The 21,370-nt window shown below is 41.0% G+C and overlaps 1 protein-coding gene across 1 annotated transcript in view; it reads right to left on the bottom strand.

Annotated features, from left to right (window-relative positions):
- LOC136866740 (neuropeptides capa receptor-like) overlaps positions 1-20,994 on the bottom strand; it is a 45,555-nt gene extending 24,561 nt beyond the window's left edge. Inside the window, exons 1-2 of the mRNA XM_067143849.2 lie at positions 20,742-20,994; positions 2,289-2,379 (exon numbers count right to left, since the gene is read on the bottom strand). Coding sequence (XP_066999950.1) covers positions 2,289-2,379; positions 20,742-20,994 — 344 coding nt within the window. The remainder of the gene's footprint in view (positions 1-2,288; positions 2,380-20,741) is intronic.
- Between the last annotated feature and the right edge of the window lie 376 nt (positions 20,995-21,370).

The following is a 21,370-nucleotide window of genomic DNA, read 5'->3' as shown; positions in this document are numbered from 1 at the left end:
GTTGCTTCGTTTCTAGAAAATAGATCTCAGAGAATTAGAGTAGGTGAAGCTTTATCTGACCCTATAATAATTAAGAGGGGACTTCATCAAGGAAGTGGTGTAGATTTCTCTACACCACTTGATAAAGTTTATTGTCTAGCAGGTATCCCACCTCCAGATATCCGCCGTGAGTGTGCATCCAGACTGGAGAAATCTAAAGCACTGAACTTGACGACCCATACTTTATATGGGTACCATCCAACAACCCAACGGCTCAAATCAAGGAAAAGCTTTCTCCATAGAACTGAAAGCCTCACTGAATCACCATCGAACTTCAGAGTGAATTCATGGCGTTCCAGATCCAGCCACCTTGCAGGATGGATGACGCCTTCCGAAAGACTTCCTCCAGGCCACGAGGAAAGCTGGTCAACATGGAAGACGCTCAACAGGTTGCGTTCAGGAGTTGGAAGAACAAAGACCAACATGAGAAAGTGGGGTTTTGTCTGTGACTCCACTCTATGTGAATGTGGTGAAGAACAGACAATGAGCCATCTCCATGTTTGTAACTTGTGTCCAACTACTTGCACTCTCCAGAATGTGATGGGCGCTACCAAGGGAGCATGTAAATTAGCCGCTTACTGGTCACACCACATTTAATTAATTTTGTATTTATGGAGAGCTTAAATCACATCGTTACCTGCCATCATCAGAAATGATTAATGATTATAGTACCAGATTTGTTATTGTCCTCTTATTATTATTGTATAATGTATGTTTCTGACACGATTAAATAAATAAATCAAGGAAGTATTTTTGGATCTTTATGTTTTCTTACAGTATATACATGATATGATGGTATTCTTTATAGAGTAATAAGTAATTTACAATATTGTGAGAAACTGTAAAATGACCTCGATAATGTTGTGAGATGGATAGCAGGCAATGGTATGACGATAAACGTGGTTAAAAGTCAGGTTGTGAGTTTCACAAATAGGCAAAGGCCTCTTAGTTTTAATTACTGCGTTGATGGGGTGAAACTTAATTTTGGGGATCATTGTAAGTACCTAGGTGTTAACGTAGGAAAAGATCTTCATGGAGTAATCACATAAATGGGATTGTAAATAAAGGGCACAGATCTCTGCACACAGTTATGAGGATATTTAGGGGTTGTAATAAGGATGTAAAGGAAAAGGCATATAAGTCTCTGGTAGGAGCCCAACTAGAGTATGGTTCCAGATTATGGAACTCTCACCAGGATTACTTGATTCAAGAACTGGAAAAAATAGAAAGAAAAGCAGCTCAATTTGTTCTGGATGATTTCCGACAAAAGAGTAGCGTTATAAGAATGTTGCAAAGTTTGGGCTGGGAAGACTTGGGAGAAAGGAGACGAGCTGCACGACTAATTGGTATGTTCCGAGCTGTCAGTGGAGAAATGGCGTGGAATGACGTTATTATACGAATAAGTTTGAGTGGTGTCTTTAAAAGTAGGAAAGATCACAATATGAAGATAAAATTGGAATTCAGGAGGAATGGGAGTTAGGGATTGAAATAAGTTACCAAGGGAGATGATCAATAAATTTCAAATGTCTTTGCAATCAGTTAAGAAAAGGCTAGGGAAATAACAGATAGGGTATCTGCCACCTGGATGACTGCCCTAAATGCAGATCAGTAGTGATTACGTACTATATACAGTTAATGTGTCACATTTTGTCAAATTCCACTAAAGAATATGTTTAGGTTTTGAAAACTTAACTTGTATCAGTGTAAGAATTTTTGTAATTTACAAATATCAACGAATCTCAATCACAGTATTTCATACTCACATTTCGGAAACGATAGCTCGGAAGACTGGGAAGACTCGGGAGAAAGGAGACGAGCTGCACGACTAATTGGTATGTTCCGAGCTGTCAGTGGAGAAATGGCGTGGAATGACGTTATTAGACGAATAAGTTTGAGTGGTGTCTTTAAAAGTAGGAAAGATCACAATATGAAGATAAAGTTGGAATTCAGGAGGAATGGGAGTTAGGGATTGAAATAAGTTACCAAGGGAGATGATCAATAAATTTCAAATGTCTTTGCAATCAGTTAAGAAAAGGCTAGGGAAATAACAGATAGGGTATCTGCCACCTGGATGACTGCCCTAAATGCAGATCAGTAGTGATTACGTACTATATACAGTTAATGTGTCACATTTTGTCAAATTCCACTAAAGAATATGTTTAGGTTTCGAAAACTTAACTTGTATCAGTGTAAGAAATTTTGTAATTTACAAATATCAACGAATCTCAATCACAGTATTTCATACTCACATTTCGGAAACGATAGCTCGGAACTTGCAGAGTGCCTCTCCCAAAACCCATGGGTATTGCTGCCAGATCATACTCATTTCGTTGGGCAGACCTGGACAGGTAAACATAAAGGAAATTATTATGGTCATGGTAGCGAGGGGAGAAAACGCAAAAATGGTATTTTTAAACTTTTTTTATTTTATTTGTTATTTATATAACTAATTTATTAAGCACTATGCGTATACATAATATAATGAAATACTACACAAGCATCACATGCATGTAACATCCATAGAAACATAACGGGTCATATATATTATTCACAATTTTTCACCAGTGCTTAGCGGATACACTGTGAGGATGCGTTCTATTGGCGCAATTCATTAGGTGGTAACGAGGACAGGGCTTGCCGCAGGGTGTGGAATCCATTGGTTAGACATATATTCTTATGGAACCTGTGGATGTCAAAGCGCGTGTACATAACGTGCAATTTGAAGTTAGACTACTTCAATGTTGAAGAACTCGTTTGGTATTCGCTGTGCTTTCTGTCGTTTTCCCTCTAGCAGCGCGATCGATGCAGCAGTATTCGGTAGTCTAAAGAAGAATGAATCATTGGCCATTGTGTATATAAATAGGTTTCGCGTATATTTTGAAACATGAAGGATTGGTTTCGGAAATCTAGCCTTTATATTTTCCAATTTTCTCAAATTCGGGACAGTCAATTTTCGCCATATTAACTGGATACCGTACGTTATTACTGGGGCGTCTTTAAGCTCATGGCTGATGACACACGCAGCGGTGTTTGCCGAGTCGGCGCATGTTTCTCTTGTAACAGATGGGTTGAAACAGAGAGAGCGGTGCTCGCCGACAGGCGGCAGATTTGCGGGCTCGGTGTGTCGTTTGCTGGCGGTGCAGCGAGCGTTTTGAAGACTTTGTGTGCGCTCTAGCGCCATAGATAGAATACACACATTCAGCTGAATTCACGCGGTAACATTGGTAAATATCAATTCATACATTATTAGATTACTCCTTGCTATGTTAGCTTTGGCGCGGTACGGCAGCCATGTTTTTTCTGTTTAGTGGTCTGAAAATTGTATTTTGTCTTGCCTCATCTAACGTCGCGCTTGCTCATGTGTTTTGTCACAGTCGGCAAAAACCGCTCTGTGTATCAGGCACAGGCGGCGGCAGACTCGGCGGCCGACTCGGCCAAAAACGCTCCGTGTACATCACCCTGTAGAGTCATTACTGTGTCTATTGACAGATCCTGAAGCTTTGGAACTTCATACATGGCATTTGTTGCTGCTGTCGTCTTTTATATGCAATGTGGAGGTTGAAGTTTGATGGTCAAACCTATAGTTAGGAGCGGGATTTCCAAGAATTTAAACGATGGAATAATTTCCAGTGGTTTGTCGCTGCAGGTGAAAACATCTGTTATTCTAAGTTTTCCTCCCTTTCTGAATTTCATTACTTTTCCTATTGGTACTGTTAATGTTAAGCGAGTAACTGCCCCCCCCCCACATTTCTTAAGGTTTCGGGTGCTAACTGACCATGAGAAAATAACAAAAATACAATGAACCCCTCACGACCACGACTTTTGTACTTTTTAAAAGAAAAATACGATTCTATCAGCGAAGTCGTCGTCGGATATTCACCAAAATGACGTAGGTACACAGATATATCTATCGGCATGTTGAGTTCCATACATCCTGGCTTCTGTTGCCTTCCACAGTTGTATTTGAGAGACTTAAACTCGTACCAGTTATGAGTTACTGGAGCAATGCAATGTTAACCATTATACTTGAACTGTTTAGTGAAAAATTTTATCTTTCAGTGAATTTGATTGTTTTTAATTTTGGGGCTTATCTCTATCGATAAGCATGAGACAAAGTAGCCCACCTGGCGTCAAGTCTATATGGTCCAACGCCGTTAGACGTTTCGAGTTCCGTTAGTTGAAAATAGATTTACCATCGGAATGTTTGTCGGCAGGGTACGAGAGGTTGTATTATAAAATTTCTTCAAGTACAACTCCGAGCTACAACTGCACTCAATATGTTTTGTAAGGAAATACTACAATACCTAGATTCCATTTGAATGCCGTATACATTTAGAAAATGTACCTTTTATTCATAAGATATATTAATAGATTTGCTGATGATATTTTATCAGACTGCAGAAGTTCTGGTGAAGTTGCTGAATGGCATGGACAGAGTCTTGGATAAAGAGTAAAAAGCAAAGTCATCTCCGTACAGGCCATGAAGGGCCTTGGAGGGGTGGAAGGTAAAGGCTTCCACTATCCGTAACCTCGGCACTTGATGGGGTAGAGTGGTTCGCTCTACGCCCGGCCGCCTTTGCCCCCAGGAATTAATCTAGTACTTATTTTTGGTATAGGCTGAGTGAACCTCAGGGCCATGTGCACCTTCGGAAGTGGAAATCTCCTTTCTTAAATTTTTACGACTTCCTGGCGTGGATTCGAACACACATCCTTCCGGGCGAACCGAGCACGCCTTTGCCGCCTCGGCCAGGCAGCCCTGGATAAAGAGTACAAGATGCAAATAAATAAATCCAAAACAAAAGTATGGAGAGCAGTTGAACGAAGTCAGGTAATGTAGGAAATATTAGATAAGGAAATGAAGTCTTAAAGGAAGTAGATGTTGTTACTTGGGTAGCAGAATAACAGACGAACGCAGAAGTAAGGTGGACATAAAATGCAGACTAGCACAAGTAAAGAAGACCTTGTCCGCCTCTGTGGTGTAGTGGTCAGTGTGATTAGCTGCCACCCCCGGAGGCCCGGGTTCGATTCTCGGCTCTGCCACGAAATTTGAAAAGTCGTACGAGGGCTGGAACGGGGTCCACTCAGCCTCGGGAGGTCATATGAGTAGAGGTGGGTTCGATTCCCACCTCAGCCATCCTGGAAGTCTTTTCCGTGGTTTCCCACTTCTCCTCCAGGCAAATGCCGCGATGGTACCTAACTTAAGGCCACGGCCGCTTCCTTTCCTCTTCCTTGTCTATCCCTTCCAATCTTCCCATTCCCCAGGTGAGGCCACCTGGGCGAGGTAGCCTATTGGTCATCCTCCCCAGTTGTATCCCCCGAACCAATGTCTCACGGTCCAGGACACTGTCCTTGAGGCGGTAGAGGTGGGATCCCTCGCTGAGTTCCAGGGAAAAACCAACCCTGGAGGGTAAGCAGATTAAGAAAGAAAGAAAGAAAGAAAGAAGACCTTTCTTTAAAAAAAAAAAAAAAAGGAATTTGCTCAGTTCAAACATTCATATAGGAATTAGAACGATGTTTTAGAAAACTTTCGTCTGGAGCGTGGCATTGTATGGGAGTGAAACATGGACGATAACGAGCTCAGAAATAAAGAGAAGAGAAGCTTTTGAATTGTGGTGTTACAGAAGAAAAGAATGCTGAAGGTGGGATGGATAGATCGAATAATGAATGAAGAGATACTGAATCGAATTGGTGAGAGGAGATCGATTTGGCTAAATTTGACGAGAAGAAGAGACAGAATGATAGGACACATCTTAAGAGACCCAGGACTTGTTCAGTTGGTTTTTAAGGGAAGTGAAGGTGGTAAAAACGGTAGGGGTAGACGATGTTATGAATATGACAAGCAGATAAGAGCAGTTGTAGGATGCAGCAATATTACAGGTAGTCGCATTCACAGATGTGGCCGTAAATAACAGTCAGTAGTTGAAAGGTAGCAAGGGAATCCATGTTGAAATACTTAGTTACCTTTTATTTGAAAATTAGAATGTGTTAATGTAAAACAATCAAATAATAACACAACATGTTTAAAAAGAGTGGCTTTTTTAGCTGTTTGTTCCCACAAGTAGTGCTGCAAAAGTATTCGTCCACTTGTACTTCACACGCACTTGGCTCACAGAACAAATAACTCTTCAGTATCCAGTTGAATTTCTTTTGGCAGCAATGACAGCTTGAAGTCTCTTCGGCATGGTGTGAACTAGTTTTGCCGTGATTTCCGGGGCTATTTTCTGTCACTCTTCAAGAAATGGTGGCTTCCATCTTTCCTTACTTTTTCCTCTTTTGCTGCAGTCTCTGTTTCGGTTCCGCCCATAAATGCTCTCTGGGGTTTAAATCTGGCGACTGGAGAGGTGTTTGCAGTACAAAAGGTGTACTGTAAAGCAACCAGTGCTTAACGACCTTCGCAGTGTGTTTAAGGTCAATATCTTGTTGAGTCGTAGTCACTAACAGACACTAATTTTTCGACATTAGGATTCTGTTGCTGCTTTGAAATGTCCAAACACACCATCGTATCCTTTGTTGCAGGTATTATGTACAAGTTGTTTGTGCCATCCTCCAACATACGACCCCCCCCCCCCTCCATATTTAACTGCATGCTGAAGGTTTTTCCTGTGGATTTCTTCGTCTTTCTTTCTCCACACACTACGTTTTGCCGATGTATCAAACAAAATGAATTTAAATTCATGGGTAAATACTACTCGTGTCCAGAATATAAGAGGCTTACTGATATATTGTTTTCCAAACTCAACCTCTTCCGTCCGTTTACCTTACTTTACATTACTTACCTTATCTTACCTTACCTTACTTGCTTATACGGATCTTCATACCAACTATACGTAACACTTGTCTTACAGTATCGGTGTTTATGTCCGTCCCACCTCATGATTCTACATCTTCTCGCAGCACAGGACTAGAAACATGCGGATTTTGAGGCACGGCTGCGTCTCTCTTCACGTTGTGTGAGCTTCCTAGGGCGTCCTGTTCTAGGTTTATTTATCGCATTCGAAGTGGTTTTGAATGTCTGAATAATGCATTCTGCTCTTGCTCGTAGTATTCCTGTCTTGGGAATGTCCTTCTTTGGGAATTTCAACAATTCGCTCCTATTCAAAATGTGCTTTCCCTTATCTTACCCACTGTAGCTCTGAACGAGATGTTTACGTGTTGCACCATCACCACGTAGTGCTCGTAAGAACCCTGACTCATGTATTTCCCCAGGTTAGGACGTTAGACATCACACAGAACACCGCGGACGAATACTGTTGTGTTACCGTTTATTACGCTATATCCGTACATCAATGGATTGTTAACAGAAACGGAGGTACACATAATATGTAATGATATATATAATAATTCTGCCTTAATGTTACTTTGCTAGAGACTATGTTCGGGGCTTAGTGAAGGCATTTGTATGCCCTTTTACCTAAGTATTTATCACACCAGAATGTGGATGGATACTTTTGTGACTTTGGTACGTAGAAATGAAAAAGTTTCGACCAGTTAAGGTGGCATGGAGAGCTGCATAAAACCAGTCTATAAACTGATGACTCATACAACAACAAAAACAACATATTAATAGTCCACTTAAAACTTCCAATTACTTTGTAGATGATAATTTCGACTGTCGAAGACAGGCTTATATATATACTAGTTTATTGCAAAAAAAATTAAGTGTTTATGCACAGGATTTGGGCATAAGTCATAGCAAGAAATTTTTCTTTACATTCGCGCGGTACTACCATAAAATGGTCATAATATTCTTTTTTTGTTTTGCTAAGGGCTTTACGTCGCACCGACACAGATAGGTCTTATGGCGACGATGGGATAGGAAAGGCCTAGGAGTTGGAAGGAAGCGGCCGTGGCGTTAATTAAGGTACAGCCCCAGCATTTGCCTGGTGTGAAAATGGGAAACCACGGAAAACCATCTTCAGGGCTGCCGATAGTGGGATTCAAACCAACTATCTCCCGGATGCAAGCTAACAGCCGCGCGCCTCTACGCGCACGGCCAACTCGTCCGGTCATAATATTCTCGAAGGCATGGCACTCATAGTGCATGGACACAGCACGAGGCAGTGGTGCGGTGGACAGGTACCACAGGGCGATGGGACTGCAGCAGTAAGTTAGACTCCATGCAGAATGGATGTGACAAGGCAAGAAAAGCTTGGGAATTACTGGAACAGCCGCCATACTCGCCGGACCTGTCTCCGTGAGATTTTGACCTCATCGCCAAAGTAAAAGAATCATTCTGTGGGAGATGGTTTGGCATGCGAGAGAACATTGCGAACGCTGTGAAAAATGTGATTGCAAAATTAACATATGATGAGTGACTGGCATCCGACGTCTCCCACATTATTGGAAACGTATTTTGGACAATCTTGGGCACTACTTTAAGGGTCTGTGGTAAAGGTTTCTGTATTCTTTGAGAATAAACATTGTGTGGCACAAGTATTTCATGGCTGACAGTTTCCTGGCTTTATATCCTACATCTGGTAAAACTCTCGACATTAATCATAAATTCTACAGCACTTTACGCTCCTCCCTCCCGTCTGTATATTTCTCTTTGGTATATCCCGCCTTCGTGTAAAAAAATATAGTTGCCATGACTTTTGTACCATCTCCCGTATTTCAGGACAAGCTAATTATATCTGTGGGCTGTAATCACGTCACTCGCGACTGATACGTGAGGCAGATGTTGTGTCAACTGTCACACTGACTGACGTAGCTTAATAGCTTAATGCCCGCCAGAGAGGCTGCTTAACTCGGTGCTTGTTAGCGCCCCCACCCCACCCCCTCTCATTCCACGATCAGCTTACCACATGTGCTATAAGTCGATGTCTAATGTCTGACCACGGACTGTTAATACAGTGCGGAAAATACAAGGAGGTCTGTCTTTGTTATGAAATGAGCAGTTAATTACTGGAAAATTTCAACTGGCAGAAGAATCAAAAAGATAATGCTGTAACTTGGTTGATAGCGGCGGCAGTGCATTGGAACTTAACGTCAAACAATAGGAGTGGATGGACGTTAGTGGGCATTATAAGCTCAACCATGACTGCTCGTTGGAAAATGGTAAAAAGCCGCAATATTGAGAAATTTGGGATTTTTTTAAAAATTTATTTTACACTAGCTACAGTAGCCGTGGTTGACGGGAGAATCTTATAGAATGTGCAAAGTTATCTAACTTCCCAGCTACTTTCCGCCAATATTGAGGCATGCTGTCCCACTCGGGACGTAGCAGTAATCCCATCTATCGGAGATGAGTGGCAACAGAAGAGACAAATCACACCACAACAAGGGTCAATGTAATGCTATTGTTGATCAGTTTTATGAGCTTTCGGTAGTGTAGGCTTTCACATAAAGTTTTTTCCGACTCTGTGATATTAGAACTCTAACGTAAAGGCAGTTCTTCCTTCTTCATGACTCTCTCTTGTCTTATTCTTAAAGCGATCATTTCTTTACGATTTGTTAATAATAATGTTGTTATAGGCTTTACGTCCCACTAACTACATTTTTCAGTTTTCAGTGACGCCGAGATGCCGGAATTTTGTCCCGCAAGTGTCATTTTTCGTGCCAGTTAATCTACCGACACGAAGTTGACGTATTTGAGCACCTTCAAATACCACCGGACTGAGTTAGGATCCAACCTGCCAAGTTCGGGTCAGAAGACCAGCGCCTCAACCCTCTGAGCCACTCAGCGAGTCTACGATTTCTTCTCACTTTTTATAATCATCTTTACAACTTTTCTTGCCGATACTGACCGATGACCGCGCGGTTTTACATCTTAAGGCAATCATGACAAAAACCATCGCTAGTTAACACGATTAAACAATATTGCCATTAACAATGCTTGGCGTTGATATGGACTAAATAACAAAAAGTCTAAATTAATTCTTGTCATAGGCGGTACGGTAAAACTGTATAAGACATAAATGACTGGAACTTGTATTCTCTATAACTTTTGTTACTGTATGTAATACTTTTCAAAAGGATCAATAAATTATGTATTATAAAAATTAAATTTTAGACACCTTTCATTTCATCCAGCGTGAATAAAAATTATTTATAACCTAGCCTCTATCACCTTATTCCCGAACTTTGAATACCGATTTTTATTAAATTCTATTCACCCATTTTCTCGTGGTTCGGCGTTGATGTATACTTAGCAAAAAAAAAAAACACTAAATTCACGAATATCTCTGTTATCATAGCCGGTAGGCTAAAATAAAATATTTAATTCTACCGATAGGACCATTATTAACATAGATATTTGGGAATTACATTTTAGGCCTTCCCCTAAACTACCATTTAACTACACGTCAATAAAATTATTCATAGCCTAGATTTAGTGCATCATTCCCCGACTTTACTTACCGATTTTCTTTAAAATACCTTAAGAAATTTTCTCGTGATGTCCGTACAGACAGACAGACTGACTGACTTACATGGCGGAAAATTAACAAGTGCATTTCCTTGTTACTGAGGATACGACCGATACGGAAATACCGTTCTTTTCAAAATTCTGAGTAATGTGCAAACAAAACTCTTATTTTATGTACTGGGTATTTAGATGGTGATGGGATGAGAATTGACAACACTTTGCTTTGTATAGTTTTTTCTCGTTCGTTCGTTCGTTCATCTGTTTACACTCCAGGGTCGGTTTTTCCCTCGGACTCAGCGAGGGATCCCACCTCTACCGCCTCAAGGGCAGTGTCCTGGAGATTCAGACTTTGGGTCGGGGATACAACTGGGGAGAATGACCAGTAACTCGCCCAGGCGGCCTCACCTGCTATGCTGAACAGGGGCCTAGTGGAGGGATGGGAAGATTGGATGGGGCAGGCAAGGAAGAGGGAAGAAAGCGGCCGTGGCCTTCAGTTAGGTACCATCCCGGCATTTACCTGGAGGAGAAGTGGGAAACCACGGAAAACCACTTCCAGGATGGCTGAGGTGCGAATCGAACCCACCGCTACTCAGTTGACCTCCCGAGGCTGAGTGGACCCCGTTCCAGTCCTCGTACCACTTTTCAAATTTCGTGGCAGAGCCGAGAATCGAACCCGGATCTCTGGGGGTGGCAGCTAATCATGCTAACCACTACACCACAGAGGCGGACATAGTTTTTTTCTCAAAAGAGTATTATTCTATTTTTGTATTCCTTTCTTTAAATTATAAATTGTAATTCCTGTTGTAAAACTGTCTCAAGACTGTTATTCTGTTATACAGGTGTGCTTATCGTTTTCAGCTCACTACATTTCTTTAAACAATCATTTTAATTGATTGATTCATTGATTGGAAATTTTTAATTTTAATTTGTACTTTTGTAATTTTTGAAAGATTAATATAAATTGTGATATATATATTTAGAATATCAATTGTAAGTAACAATAAAAATCGAAAGTATCGTACTTATTCCCCGTTTTGTAAACTGAACTACTCAGATAACTTTACTCTGAAAGATCTTACCGTAGTTTCGCAATAAAACTACTTAGCGAGCTGTTGCTAATATCTGTTCACCATCATTTGACATTTAAGAATATTCGAAATGCATTTAAATCTCTATTTGTATAGCTGATGATGACGCATCGGCCGTTACTTCAACTACTACTACAGTACTACTACTACTACTACTACTACTACTACTACTAAATGCAAATATTCACAAGGAAGTGATACGAAAAGTAGCAGATGTAGAAAACCAATTGGCAAGGGGTTATGTCAAGAATGGGCATAACTATTCAAAGCTATAATGTAATAGGAATATAGCATGAGGAACCATTAGGTATTTTCTTTTTCTGCTATTTGTTTTACGTCGCACCGAAACAGATAGGTCTTGTGGTGACGATGGGACAGGAAAGATCTAGGAATAGGAAGGAAGCGGCCGTGGCCTTAATTAAGGTACTGCTTGGTGTGAAAATGGGAAACCACTGAAAACCATCTTCAGGGCTACCGACAATGGGGTTCGAAGCCACTATCTCCCGAATACTGGATACTGGTCGCACTTAAGCGACTGCAGCTATCGAGCTCGGTAGGTATCAATTTAACATCAGACTACAACAGATATGTTTTCATCGATGTTGGGGTAAGAAAAGGTTAAATCTGTGAAAGTAACAGACATGACCTTAATTGAGTTACAATCCAATTATTTATCTGGCGTGAATGGATGGATACCTTGAAAACTTTTCATCAGGGTAAATGATAAGAAGCAACTTTCCAAACTTACAACTCGTACTGCGTAGCCAACTCGCTTGGTGCAATAAGAGGACGAAAAGTGTGGTTAATGGAGGTATATAAACAAAGACTGGATAAAAGGCAAACAAATGCTTACTATGGGGAAAAGAAACGAAAGGTTTATTTCATAAATGACTTGCAAAGGGACAGAAACTTAAGGATAAAATATAGTATACGGAAGAGAGCAGTCAGCAAATGAAAGCCCGAGAAAATATAGGCTGTTCTTATTAAATCAAGAATGGCATAAACCTGGAAGGCACTGTTAAATATTTTAAATAATCAAGAACAGGCAGGGCATAATGAACTGAATGAAACTAAACGCGCGTAACACGGCATATATGGGTCATATAGCCGATGCTAAACTGTAAATCAGGTATGGTTGATGCAATAAGCTATTATTTTTTGTATTATTTTATATCTGGTAGTTGTGTACGTTATAGGACACGTATGTAAGTGACAGATTTACATCCTATAAGACAGAATATGTTTAATCAAATCAGAGAGAGTTTCCGTGGCTCAGGCGGCAGAGCGCCGGCCGCTCACCAGTGGATTCAGTGGTTCAAATCCTGGTCACTCCATGTGAGATTTGAGCTGCACAAAGCGGAGGTGGGATAGGTTTTTCTCTGGGTACTCCGGTTTTCCCTGTCATCATTCATTCCAGCAACACTACAGTATCATTTCATTTTATCTGTCAATCATTAATCATTGCCCAGAAGGGTGCGGCAGGCTTCGGCAGCCGGCAAAATTACTATCCTCGCTGCTAGATGGGGGCTTCATTCGATTCCATTCCTGAACCGGTCAATTTACGGGAAACAGGCTGTAGATTAGCATTTTCATTATCAAATCGAAACTTCACAGCTCTATTTACTGAATTTATATGTCATTTAAATGGACAGAACATCCTTCAGACATTTCTGGATATGTAGGGAAATAAAAGGAGGGAAATCATTCGTTCTATCATTCTTTCATTCATTCATTCTACTAATACTGCTCCGTACGCACATGATTCGTAGTCGGATGCTTGAAGGTGGTGGTGGCGGTGGTTTAAGAGGAAGTATAACTGGGCAACTATTCTGGACGGCGGAAAAAAGTCCATTCGACACTACATTCTATCGTATAATGTCATCATTTAAAAGACCTTTGATGACATTCGGTGGTCACCCAACAAAATTAATTTAAACTGAGCCATAGGTGGAGTAGACTGAGTTCTGGTTCCTCTGCCATCTGAGTGTACCATGGATCGTCAGTACTGACACAGAGGCAGCCGAGGTGGCGTCTATAAAATGTCATCAACACGGCAGTGGAAGCCATGCGATTATTATTATTATTATTATTATTATTATTATTATTATTATTATTATTATTATTATTATTATTATTATTATTATTATTATTATTATTGTACGGTGGGTACACCTTCTCCGGCCAGTTAAACTGCGCGCCTTCTATTGCGCCATCTATCAAATCTAACTTGAACTGATGTATTACAAGACATTTTGGTATCCAACTGTTAGATGTCTCTATCATCGGTTTAAGCGCCCCCTCTGGCGGGATCAACGTTAATTAATTCTTAAAGGAAACTTCATTTCACAGTTGGTAAACTTTAGGTTTTGCTCATGAATCAAAGTTGTCAACACTTCTGCTGGTTCCTTTTTCAATAGCAGTCAACCTATCAGAATTTTGTGAATGTTTTCTCTAGCCAATTAAAATTGGGAGTGTGTACAGGAATACAGCCTATCAGTAAAGAGTTCTGGAAGCTTATCCTCAAAAATACTGTAAAAGCTTGGAGCTTTAGGACCGTATTGTTTTCATTGCTCCAGATATTTGAGTGCGGCGTGTACTAAGGAGGCATGGGACGCAGACGGCGTTCGGAATGCCCAGCAACTCAAGGTAATGGCAGAATTTTCATAAACATATGATAGCTCCTCCGGGTAGCTTAAGGGGAAGGTTTCAACCTATTTTATTTCATGTAAATTTCTAAAGTTGGTAGTTTAAATGTAGAATTTTCGACAAGTCTAAGGAATCTATTTTATTCTCTACTGGGAAATAAGAGAACAAAGAGTGTTTACCCTCTGTTAATTCCCATTGAACTTGGCATGGGGTGAATAAAGTTTCTAAACCTCTAAAATTCTTAACACTTAATTGGTATTTAATATTTCTCATTTATTTACCCCGGTGTAGAATAGGTTTAGCCTCTGTATCATTGGGCCATAATCCCACTTAGGATTTTATCTGTTTCTATAAGGACGGCAAGTGTTTCGCCTTGTTTATGGCCAATCATTTTTAACCTTTCCCTTTTACACTAGGCCAATTTAATATCGGCAATTATGCCCCTGTAATTTATTGATATGTGTTAAGTTTTTCTGGAGTAGAGTTCCCTTTAGGAACAGTGTGTTACAAACTGTTGAGCAATAGATCAGCCCGCATCAGGGCAACGGTCTGTAAATACATTAATTAAGATCAGCCGGTAGGTTGTAAGTGTGTAATTAGAAATTGATGCCTCTGCGAGGCTGGACTATGGGACAGTTAGAGCGTAGGCGCCTACAAGTGTAACTTTCGAGAGCAAAACATGTTCTTTGAAAAATATTGTACCTGTCAAGGGCAATATCGCTCTTTTCCATGTAAATCAACCAAACCGTTAAATATTGTAAATTTTGTACCTGTTTTTAGACTTTAAGTCCTTGTGATTTGTAGAGCTGACGAGCTTATTAATATTGTTATTATTCATTCAGATATTTTCTATTAATCAATTTTAAAATAGAGAAAAACAAGAAAGAAGTAAAATTTCAAAATTTGTTTTGATAAATTATGCTCTAGTTAATTCCTTGTCCACCCATTCACCCCTCACGCTTCTTACACCTCTTTGAGCCACGGAATCCCCGGAACAATTAATATTATTATTTGTGCGTCGTCTAATAGCCATTGAGGGACTAGTATAAGTAGAACAAATGTGTGCTGAAAATAAATTCGTGGCCGTGATATTTCAGGAATCCATGCCGATCTAAAATGGCACTGCAGCATGTGCTCTCAACTTCTTCCCACATCTGTGAGGTCTCGGGTGAGAACTAAGTCGCAAATGTGGATTTGGCCCTTTTTACATCCGGATGCCCTTCCTGACGCCAACCGTATAAGGAGGGATGCAATAACTATTGCGTGTTCTGTGGTGGTTGGTAGTGTGTTGTGTTGACTGAATATGACGAGGATAGTGTTGCGGCAAACACAAATTCACAGTCCTCGAGCCAGAAGAATTAATCAGACGCGATTAAAGTCCTTGACCCGGCCTGGAATCGAACCTGGGGCCCTCTGAACCGAAGGCCTCAACGCTGACCATTCAGCCAATGAGTTGGAAATGTGAATGCTCTCAACAATATACAATATTTTAGAAACATACGTATGTTGAATGCCCAGTCCGAAGGCTGATTTTATACTGAACAGCTCCGCCATCGGGTGCCTTAAACTACCTAGGCTTCACTGAAGAAGAATGCTGGAAAAATGAGGAGAGAGGAAGTGTCCCGTTGCTTTCCTCACTGAGTCAGGCATTGCTATTACATTTCATTCAACCAAGCCCAATGAAATGCACGTATCAACTGACTCTATGAGTGAAATTTTCACACCACTCATAATGGGGGCTGGCTGCATAAAGAACGGTGTTGCTAGTATCGCTCATACTTTCATATATCGTCAAAACAAAGGATGAGACTGATGCAGGTCAATGAAAGCCCATACCAGAAGTCATAGTGCACTGTAAACACTAGGTCTCACCAGCAAAGGCACATCTTACAAACAATTTAACACTAAATATGAGATTTAAGACTAATGTTCGTCCAGTTTATGGTTGTGTAGTCTAACCATGAAGTTACATGTACCGAAGCATTATATTACTATACTAAAATAACATAGGTAATTAAAACGATTCCCTCCAGTTATGGGCCCTACCTATGATGAATACGGCACACACACCCAGTTTAAATTATCTGACCCGACCGGAAATCGAGCCCGGAATCCACAGGATCAAAGGCCAGCACGCTAACCATTTAGCCATGGAGCCGGACTTTACAACCGATGAGAAACAATCATGAAGGCCGCTTGGATCTGGGCACAAGGATCGTTGTTTGTGTTGTCTATAGCTACAAGTTTAGTGTTTCATGTTCTGTTTCAGATTTTTGTGGAAACAATATTGCATACCGCAAGATATAACTAACATAATATGACCGAAAATGCAATTGTGATTGAATAAGGCGGAGAGCGACTTTAAAATAATCTGTTTACAGTTAACACGTGTGAGAAATTTTCAGAAAGCAGGAAACATTGTTGTTTTCTTTCTGGGCAATATCAACACGGTAGAATTAAATGAGTCGAAAGCATTCCTCATATAGGCTACTATGTGTGTTTCATGTCTTTGTTAAAACATTCCCTTACACCTTGAATTTATAACAGGACTACTTTTCCCCATACCGCAAGATCTTCAGTAATCAGGGTGATCTTGTCCATACTCAACAAATGAACAACTGGATACTGCCGCTGCAAATGATTTCATCATCATCATCATCTGTTTACCCTCCAGGTTCGGCTTTTCCCTCGGACTCAGCGAGGGATCCCACCTCTACCGCCTCAAGGGCAGTGTCCTGGAGCTTCAGACTCTTGGTCGGGGGATACAACTGGGGAGAATGACCAGTACCTCGCCCAGGCGGCCTCACCTGCTATGGTAAACAGGGGCCTTGTAGGGGGATGGGAAGATTGGAAGGGATAGGCAGGGATGAGGGAAGGAAGCGGCCGTGGCCTTAAGTTAGGTACCATCCCGGCATTCGCCTGGAGGTGAAGTGGGAAACCACGGAAAACCACTTCGAGGATGGCTGAGGTGGGAATCGAACCCACCTCTACTCAGTTGACCTCCCGAGGCTGAGTGGACCCCGTTCCAGCCCTCGTACCACTTTTCAAAATTCGTGGCAGAGCCGGGAATCGAACCCGGACCTCCGGGGGTGGCAGCTAATCACGCTAACCACTACACCACAGAGGCGGCTTGCAAATGATTTCCTGAGTATTAACACGACTTAACGTTAGATGCACATGGTATTAATTTCTCAAACTAAAGGATAGTAATTCATTTGAACTTAAGTTGTGATGTGTGATACAATAATTAACTGATGAGTTCACATACACAAACAACAGCTGAATGCATGTTCTGCGTGGCAATGTCTCACTCCTTAACCCTGCACGAGGTATTACGAAAATCAATCTGTAGATCACAGGCTGTTTCTGGTAAACTGTAAGCGAGACATATTATGTGCCGATATCGCTAGGTAAATCTAGGTCTCAGCTATACTACTCGTCATATAATCGTATACTATGGGCACAACCTTACACTTTCCCCCCTATTAATACTGAAGGAACCGGGCGACTTGGCCATGCGGTTAGGAACGCGCAGCTGTGAGCTTGTATGCGGGAGATAGTGGGTTCGAACCCCACTGTCGGCAGCCCTGAAGATAGTTTTCCATGGTTTCTCATTTTCACACCAGGCAAATGCCTTAATAAAGGCCACGGCCGCTTCCTTTCCATTCCTAGGCCTTTCTTATCCCATCGTCGCCTTAAGACCTACAGTATCTGTGTCAGTGCGACGTAAAACAGATTGTAAAAGTAGAAAATAAAATGTTTCAGTGTAACTAACCATAAAGTTTAGGAACCCTACTCGCCGATACGACGTCTTACGGTTACCATTAATCTCCCATGTTGACACTATGTATAGTCATAATTTTGTCGTGGCTTGCGAGATTATACGTTTGCGAGAATAACTACTGCATATTTTCTTTTCTGCAGGATTGTTAATCAATTTAGATAATACCAGGTAAGTAGATTTGTGGCATGCTTGAAGAATGTATTTAATAATGTAGCTGGTGTGAAATGACGAACGAACAAATTTATTATTAACGGTCTAATTTCGCCCAGTTTCTATGAAAATTTTAATTATGACACCTAAGAAGAAGCTCTCTTCAGAAGGCTGCCATAAATACGTACGAGGAACTGAAACAGAAACATAGACACATGCCGCAGTGATACACCAATGTTAACAAGAGTTGCAACATGATCCGGAGTAAGAACGTATTTTAATCTTGTTTCTGTGATAAGTTTCTGACGTACTGAGAATCAGTTGAAATGAAAAGAAATTTAATTATCTACCTAACATAACCTAAATTAACCTTATATTGACTTCTTGGTGTTGCTGTTTGCAGACTTAGCCTTTGTGAATCCTTAGTGACTTACGGCTTATGCGTTTGTTATTTATATCCTCGTATGTATTACATATTACAGGGTGGTTTCACTCCAGCCCCCAAAGAATAATAACAAATTTCAAAAATCGCGCCCTTAAATCTACCGACACGAGGAAGATGTATTTGAGCACCTTCAAATACCGCCAGAAAGAAACAGGATCGAACCTGCCAACTAGATCTCAGAAGGCCAGCGCTCTATCGTCTGAGCTGCTCAGCCCGGCATCAAATATATTGAAAGGTATGCTCGGGCTTTATAATTAGCCATGGGTGTCAACAAAAGGTGACAAGCCATATAAGTTTGCAAGAAATAATGTGAATTACAGGCTATAAAAACCGTAAATAATAAAATAATTAAATCAGTTTTTATTTATTTTATGTTTTGTTTACTGAAGCTTCAGACTCCGGGTCGGGGGATACAACTGGGTAGGATGACCAGTACCTCGCCCAGGTGGCCTCACCTGCTATGCTGAACAGGGACCTTGCGGGGTGGATGGGAAGATTGGAAGGGATAGACAAGGAAGAGGGAAGGAAGCGGCCGTAGCCCTTAGTTAGGTACCATCCCGGCATTCTTCTGGAGGACAAGTGGGAAACCACGGAAAACCACTTCCAGGATGGCTGAGGTGGGAATCCAACCCACCTCTACTCAATTGACCTCCCGAGACTGATTGGACCCCATTCCAGCCCTCGTACCACTTTTCAAATTTCGTGGCAGAGCCGGGAATCAAACCCGGATCTCCGGGGGTGGCAGCTAATCACGCTAATTACTACACCACACAGGCGGACTATGTTTTCTTTACTGACGTAATAATTGCCCACTACGATGTCATTCATCCCTTGCTGTAGTTATCATCGATCACATGTAGCTAAAATAGTACTGAATTATTTGCCGTGTATTTCAGGAGACTCCGTGGCTCAAGTGGCAGTGCTCTGGACTCTCACCGCAGGGTTTCGTGGTTCAAATCCCGGTCATTTCATGCGATATTTGTGCTTGACAAAGCGGAGGCGAGACAGGTTTTCCTCCGGGTACTCCGGTTTTCCCTGTCATCTCTAATTCCAATCTCCAATTTAATTTCATCTGTCAGTCATTAATCATTGCTCCAGAAGAGTGCAACAGGCTTCCGCAGTTGGCACAATTCCTATTCTCGCCGCTAGATGGGGCTTCATTCATTCTATCCCTGACCCAGTCAAAAGACTGGAACAGGCTGTGGATTTTCATTTACCTTAAATCTACCATGTATTTCATTTCACTCAAAATAGACTTGCATCGGGCGACGTTGTGATGAAATTCCAGTGGGATGGTCTCTCTCCCTTATGCCCACTTGTATTTTCTTTGCTTTTGTCTTCTGTAAGCTAATGCACCAAGAGCATGAACAAGGTGTTTTCGGATCGTCGCCATAAGACCTATCTGTGTCGGTGCGACGTAAAACAACTAGCAAAAAGAAAAAAAAAAGGGTGTTTCGGAAATTCGCATTAATATTCATCTTGCTCTTGATTGTGAATGTCATAATAAACATCTTAATTATATTTTGAATCAGAATAGCCCGATGTCTTCAGCTCAGAATGGATTTAATCATCGACGATGTACAACGATAATTACCAAAGTGAATAAGGGTTTGTTGCATTAGTATCAGAAAAACAGGTATAAGATCAACATCTTGAAAGATCGCATTAGTATTTATACACTAAGCTAAATAATTCCGTGCGGAGTAATCAGAATTAACGCCGGAGTGAAGTGGAGCTGTATATGGCCTTAATTTCTCAAAGTACGAAACTATAAGTTTTTGAACGTAGTTGTGATGTCCGATACAATAGTAATTATGTGACACGTAACATTTTCCAGTTTTACCCTGGGAAACACCGTTCGGCGGTCAGTATAACTGACTGGGCCATTAAGGAAACTAAACAACTCCATATATTTTATTATGCTTTCCTTGTCTATAATGTACTAACATTATTTCCCAAACAGTCTTTGGACTCTCCCTGGCTTATCAAGAACTCCGCAAGGCTCAAACCATCCGTGAGGATCAAAATGAAGTATACTAAAGGATAATCTCTACGGTCACTTAAGTTCTCACAAAACCTAAGTTCTTCAGGAAGACAACCATACTCGTCTACGAGGGATAGCCCATCAATCTGCAGTGGTACATATATTATAACATAAACTATTCTATAATGAAGTGAAGGAATCGAAAGACTCTTTTGTGTAAAAGTTGAACTAATACTCACCTAATAGAAGAAGTGCCAGGTCGGAGATGGCCAGACTGAAGAGGTAGTAGTTGGTTGAGGTGTGCATCTCAGACGTGCGCATGATGACTGCGCACACAGCGAAATTTCCAACTATTCCCGTCACGAAGATGAGAGCATACACGATGGTGATTGGCAGCACAATATGGAATTCTAGGTGTTTTGGACCTCGCATAAGGAGCAGGTATGTCTCCAAGGAGACATTCCACACAGCAGAAACATTATCTTCAGACATATTCATAGCATTCTCATTGTTTGATTGTTCTTTAGATATACATTCACTTCAGTAGTTAGGTTAGATTAGAAGTTCTGAGATTCTGGAGGACATAAATATAATCATTTTATTTCACTAATTTTACTTCTCTTTATTTTATCGTCAGTCACTGAAGATACAGTCTTGACAACTCAACCTGCTGGTCGACATTTAAAATAGCAGAATGGATCTGCTCTGTCCTTCCAGTCGCATATTTCGCGTATTGCGTCTGGTCGCCTATACTATCCCGCATGTTTGCCCATTTCTCACTGCGCGACCTGAGGGTATTGAGGATATTGAGGATTATGTTTCCTGTATATAAAACTTTCATCGCTGAAAGGAAGTGCAGAATATTAAC

This window comes from Anabrus simplex, chromosome 3, assembly GCF_040414725.1.
Source record: "Anabrus simplex isolate iqAnaSimp1 chromosome 3, ASM4041472v1, whole genome shotgun sequence".
NCBI lineage: Eukaryota > Metazoa > Arthropoda > Insecta > Orthoptera > Tettigoniidae > Anabrus > Anabrus simplex.
The sequence above is the reverse complement of the archived record's forward strand: the minus strand, read 5'-3'. Positions and strand labels throughout refer to the sequence as shown.